At 41.9% G+C, this 4,919-nt stretch overlaps 1 protein-coding gene across 1 annotated transcript; it reads left to right on the plus strand.

Annotated features, from left to right (window-relative positions):
- Positions 1 to 816: 816 nt before the first annotated feature.
- LOC118424751 (ankyrin-3-like) lies at positions 817 to 3,782 on the plus strand. Its single transcript, XM_035833484.1, has 4 exons — positions 817 to 1,137; positions 1,345 to 1,470; positions 2,046 to 2,294; positions 2,778 to 3,782. The coding sequence occupies exons 1-4, from the start codon at positions 861 to 863 to the stop codon at positions 2,816 to 2,818; spliced, it is 693 nt and encodes a 230-aa protein (XP_035689377.1). The 5' UTR covers positions 817 to 860; the 3' UTR covers positions 2,819 to 3,782.
- Positions 3,783 to 4,919: the final 1,137 nt, after the last annotated feature.

Consider the following 4,919-nt stretch of genomic DNA (forward strand, 5'->3'; position numbering starts at 1 on the left):
GTGTGTGTGTGTGAATGTGTGTATTTGAACGTGTGTGCGTGTGTGTGTGAATGTGTGTGTGTGTGCGTGAATGCGTGTGTGTGTGTGTGAATGCGTGTGTGTGTGTGTGCGAATGTGTGTGTGTGTGTGTGTGTGTGCGCGTGTGCGCGCGCGCGCGAAATGAGTGAGTGCGTTCTTACTTGGACTTGGTCAAAACAAGGTGTACGCATTACATACAGGCCATTTGGACGTCACACCAGTCCTATTTGTCGTGGGAGGACATTCAATACGAACCTTAACAAAGGACCAGAACAGTCAACATTGCTGTTTACAATGTAAGCAACGGTGCGTTAAGACAGACTTGATCGTCGCCTCCCCAACATTGTGCCTCACTAGTTCCTCTGACTACCTTAAAGTGACGATTAACAACAGGGGAAGAAATCAAAGCCAGCACTGTTTAGATGTCTGCGAGGGAGGCTAATAATTATAACGTTAGCTATTATCGCTGGGTGTAACGTGCGATCACCTTCCACCTTTGAACTCCTGTCTTGATCTACCTGTCGACAAGACAATAAGACCGTACCAAGATGTTCTAGGGGTGACGCCCTATACGACAGTTATATTCCTACAAAGCTCTTTTACATTTGAATTCAACACCGTCGCATACCTTGTAGTAGCGTTAACACTGGTTTTCTCAGTAAAGAGGGTAGCTCGTAAGCGGAAAAAATAAGTAAGTGGAGGCTATATAAAAGAAATATATAATGATAGATATCAAAATGCCCCCCTACTGACTGACTCCAGATAGACTGGCGCCCTTTGCAAGTACTGTTGGGGATTTCCGTTGGTTTCGGCAGGTGTGTAAGTGTCGTACAATTCTCAAAATGGCGGGCAATCCTCGACAGGCTCTATTCCTGAAGATTTCTCGAAATCTAGTAGATGAAGAACTTACCGATCTCCGTAACTATGTCAGCGGTGCAGAGATCTTATCAGCGAGATTCGTCCAGAAAGCGGACCCTCATCAAATCTTTACCCAACTTGAAAAAGAAGGGAAGCTGAAACCAGGAGATCTCTCACTTCTGGCAGACCTCTTGAGAAAAATTGGAAGGAATGACTACGCTGAGCAGGCGGAGAAGGTTGCTGAGGATGAATGGAAAAAAGGTACGCAATTATTCAGTAACTACAAAGTCAAGACCAACAACGACCGATCGCGAGGTCAGCACAGCCTTCCTGTAGTAGTACCAAACACACCTTTGAGTAAGAGGTCTTACTATAAAGTAAGACCAGAATCTTTTGCAAAGTTCAAGGATCGATTCAGTAGAAACTATAAATTGATGTGATGCTAACTTTGGCCTTGTGCTTTCTCAGGAAAAAAGACCAGGAAAAGGCCGACAGCCAGCGGCAGTTCATCTACCGAGGAGGCACCTGCCAAGCGACGGAAACAATATCCTGGCACAAAGCAAGAAGCAGGGCCGTCCGGACGGAAGCCGAAAGGTGAGTTAAGATTGATTTTTGTCATATTGATTAAAATACTCAATCTTTGAATATATTTCCGAGCATACCTACATATTGTTATGATACATGATTTGCACAACATCACTCCAACTTTACTTGGTCATTGTATATTTTTAGGGGGTGGGGGAGTGCTGATTCGCGAGCTTTGATATAGGCCACGCCAGGTTCTTGCCTTGCGCCCGTCAGAGGACATAGCCTTTATTTATTTATTTATATCGCAATTCGGCGCTTCCCGAAAAATAAATGCCAGCGCTCCTAGAGGTTTGCGAATCTAGATATTGCGTAATACGCAAAAGTATGGCTTAAAAGACAATAAAATACACAAAACCTAAGAAATTTTTTTTTTATCTGTTTTATAAATTACTCGTATTTGAGTATATTTCGATCCCAGCAGTGCCGCACCGGTGCCCCAAGTCCGGAGATACCTTGGTAATGTGAAAGGGGAAGAATACTATTTTTTTGCTTATGTGTGAACAGTTCGTGAAGTGTGTGGTTGGGTTTAGCCGACTACACTATTATCTAGTGACATTTTCTATGATTTGTTGTTGTTCCAGTTGACGTGTCGAAGTATTTCGGCAAAGTCATCCGCGAGGCCAGCGCCGATTGGGACGAATTGGCACGAGAGCTGAACTTCGACGAAAACGAGATAAAAGAAATAGAAGATGAGAGACGTGGCAACCGTAGGAGATGTAGGGAGATGCTGGAACGGTGGAGAAACAGAAAGAGCAAAGCTGCCACTCTTAAAGTTCTGAAGAAGGCGCTCAAGCAAATCGATCACAAACTCACTGCCGACCGTTTGGAAGGTAATTCTAAATATAATATCTCTTCTATTGATTGCATTGGACCTGTTACGAGTCTAACGACTATGTCCTGAACGTATATTATAATGATACTTGCTTAACAATTGTAATCACTTTAAAAGTGTTTAGAACGAAACAATTTCCTTGTCTATTAATTAAGTTAAATTTTTCTCTGTCTCACTCATGGCTCACGTATGGTGATTTATACCATTGGTAGTTTTAAGAAAAGCCCCGGACTGTGTCCCAAATATCGTGATGTCCTTAGTGACCACAGTGTCATAGAGTCCTGCTCCCTCACCGGAAAAACATTTACTAAGACTCTCTTGCTCACTATGTCGCCTCTACCTTAATTCCTAGAACTTAGTGAGAGTGACTTACGAGTCTGATATTCTAGACATTAGTGTACAAGGAACATAATACAATCTATTACTGTAACAACACTTCTTCAAAAGATGTTTGGAAAATAGTTATTTCTTCTTTTCTCAGATTCCTCAGCCTCATCGGAGTCTTCAGAAGACTGCAACTAAAGCAGAGAACGGCCAGCAAGACACGAGATTCTACAGACGTTTCTGTACACACAATTTCTATTGAAGTGATTTCTTGGAGATTGTACGTGTTGTAGTGTGTATTGTTGGATAGGGTAGTATGTGTGGTTTCTGCTCTTACAAATTTGCTTTTTTTAATTGAAGAACGTAATCGGAGGTCAACCATGTCTGATGGTTTGATTTGTGTTGTTTTTTCATTGTTTAAAGTAACAATTTAGTCAGGATCTTCGTTTTCGGGAGGAAGATAGGAAAGTAACAATATGATTTTTGCCAACTTCTGAGAAAGAATGAAGGGGTAAAAGATAATTTAATGTATTCATAATGAAGCAATTTCTTTGTTGTGTAAAATGAAGCAAGTCTCTGTCTGTAGACCGGTATCCATCACTATTAGTATTGTACTTACCTGGTCCGAACTTTCCAACCCCCTATTTCCGAATAAGGCGACAAAAGAGACCCGGTAGTTACAATAGATAACTACGTTTAGACTACCAGACTCCAGAAACATAGTAGAAAGCGGCTAAATAGACAGATAGCACGCCAGAGGAGTCAGCCAATTTCTACTAAAATTTATTTTTCCAGAGACCCGTGGAGCCTGGTAGTGGCAACACTGACTGCACTACTGCTATCGAATTCTGTATCATAGTTTTGTGTTGATCTTTTTATTTTGTGAAGTTTTATTCGAATGTATTTGCCAAAATCTCGTACACTACAGTGTTTTCCTTCAAACCTTAGAACGAGTATTTCATTTTAGCATCGTTTGGCTTATACCACAGCGTGGTTGGTAAGAAAAAAACTCATGATACTGAAAGAGTATCGGTTCCATTGCTTAAGTGTAGGAATACATTATGCTTGCATTTTAGCAACTATCAATTGTGCGTTTTGTAAATTCTGCAAGGTAGGCATTTTTTGATAGCCTGTGGCCAAATGAATAAACATTCGACAAGAATATCTATGTTTTGTTACAACATACTTTATATCCCGGAGAAATCTTCTATCCTGACATATCTTCATTTTGGGATCCGTGTTGGAATCCTGAGGAGAATAGACGTATTTATCAATTAAGGGTTAATGACCCGCCTCGAGGTGTATAAGGTGTCATAACGCCTGGTCCTTTGCTATAACCACCGAATAAAACCGAATTTTTGAGGAGCCGGTTTTATGAGGTGGTTATAGCAAAGGACCAGGCGTTATGACACCATATATACCGAGGAACAGGTGGGTCATTAACCCTATTATGTGTGTGTGTGTGTGTGAATGTGTGCAAGTGAGTGTGTGCGCGCGCGGGTAAGTTGGTGTGAGCGTTCCTACTTGAACGTCCGGACTTTCTTTGGTCAAAGCAAGGTGTACGCATTTCATACGGACCATTTTCACTTCACAATAGTCCTGTTTTGTTGTGACCGGACCATGCGATACGAACCTTAACAAAGGACCAGAACAGTCAACAAATGGCCTTGTTTACAATGAAAGCAACGGTGCGTTAAGACAGAATTGATCGTCGACTCCCCAACATTGTGCCTCACCAGTTCTTCTGGCTTACTATGAAGTGACGATTGGACAACACTGGCGGAAATCAAAGCCAGCACTGTAAGATGTCTGCGAGGGAGGCTAATAACGTCACCTTCCAACTTTGAACTCTCTTGATCTACCTGTCTGACATGACCTTAAGTAACAATAAGACCGCATCAAGATATTCTTAGGGTGACGCCTCATAATGCACTTATATTTCTTTACGGCTCTAGTGCATCTGGGCACAGTATCGTATATCTTATTGTAGTGTTAATATTTTTCTTCGCAATAACGAGAGTAGCTCATAAGTGGAAAAGAATTGAGACAACAGAAGTAAAACCTTTGTTGAATCAATAACCCCCTACTGACCGTCGGGACGCCAAATAGACTGGCCCTCCTGTAGGCTGGGGGTTTCCGCTCGTTTCGGCAGACGTGTGACTCGTAAAATTCTCCAAATGGCTGACAATCCTCGTCAGTTTCTGTACCTGAAGATTTCTGAAAGCCTGGTAGATCAAGAACTTAGAGATCTCCGGAACTATGTCTGGGGTGAAAGAATTTTTGCAGGGGGATTTGTCCA

Source organism: Branchiostoma floridae, chromosome 10 (genome assembly GCF_000003815.2).
Source record: "Branchiostoma floridae strain S238N-H82 chromosome 10, Bfl_VNyyK, whole genome shotgun sequence".
Lineage (NCBI taxonomy): Eukaryota > Metazoa > Chordata > Leptocardii > Amphioxiformes > Branchiostomatidae > Branchiostoma > Branchiostoma floridae.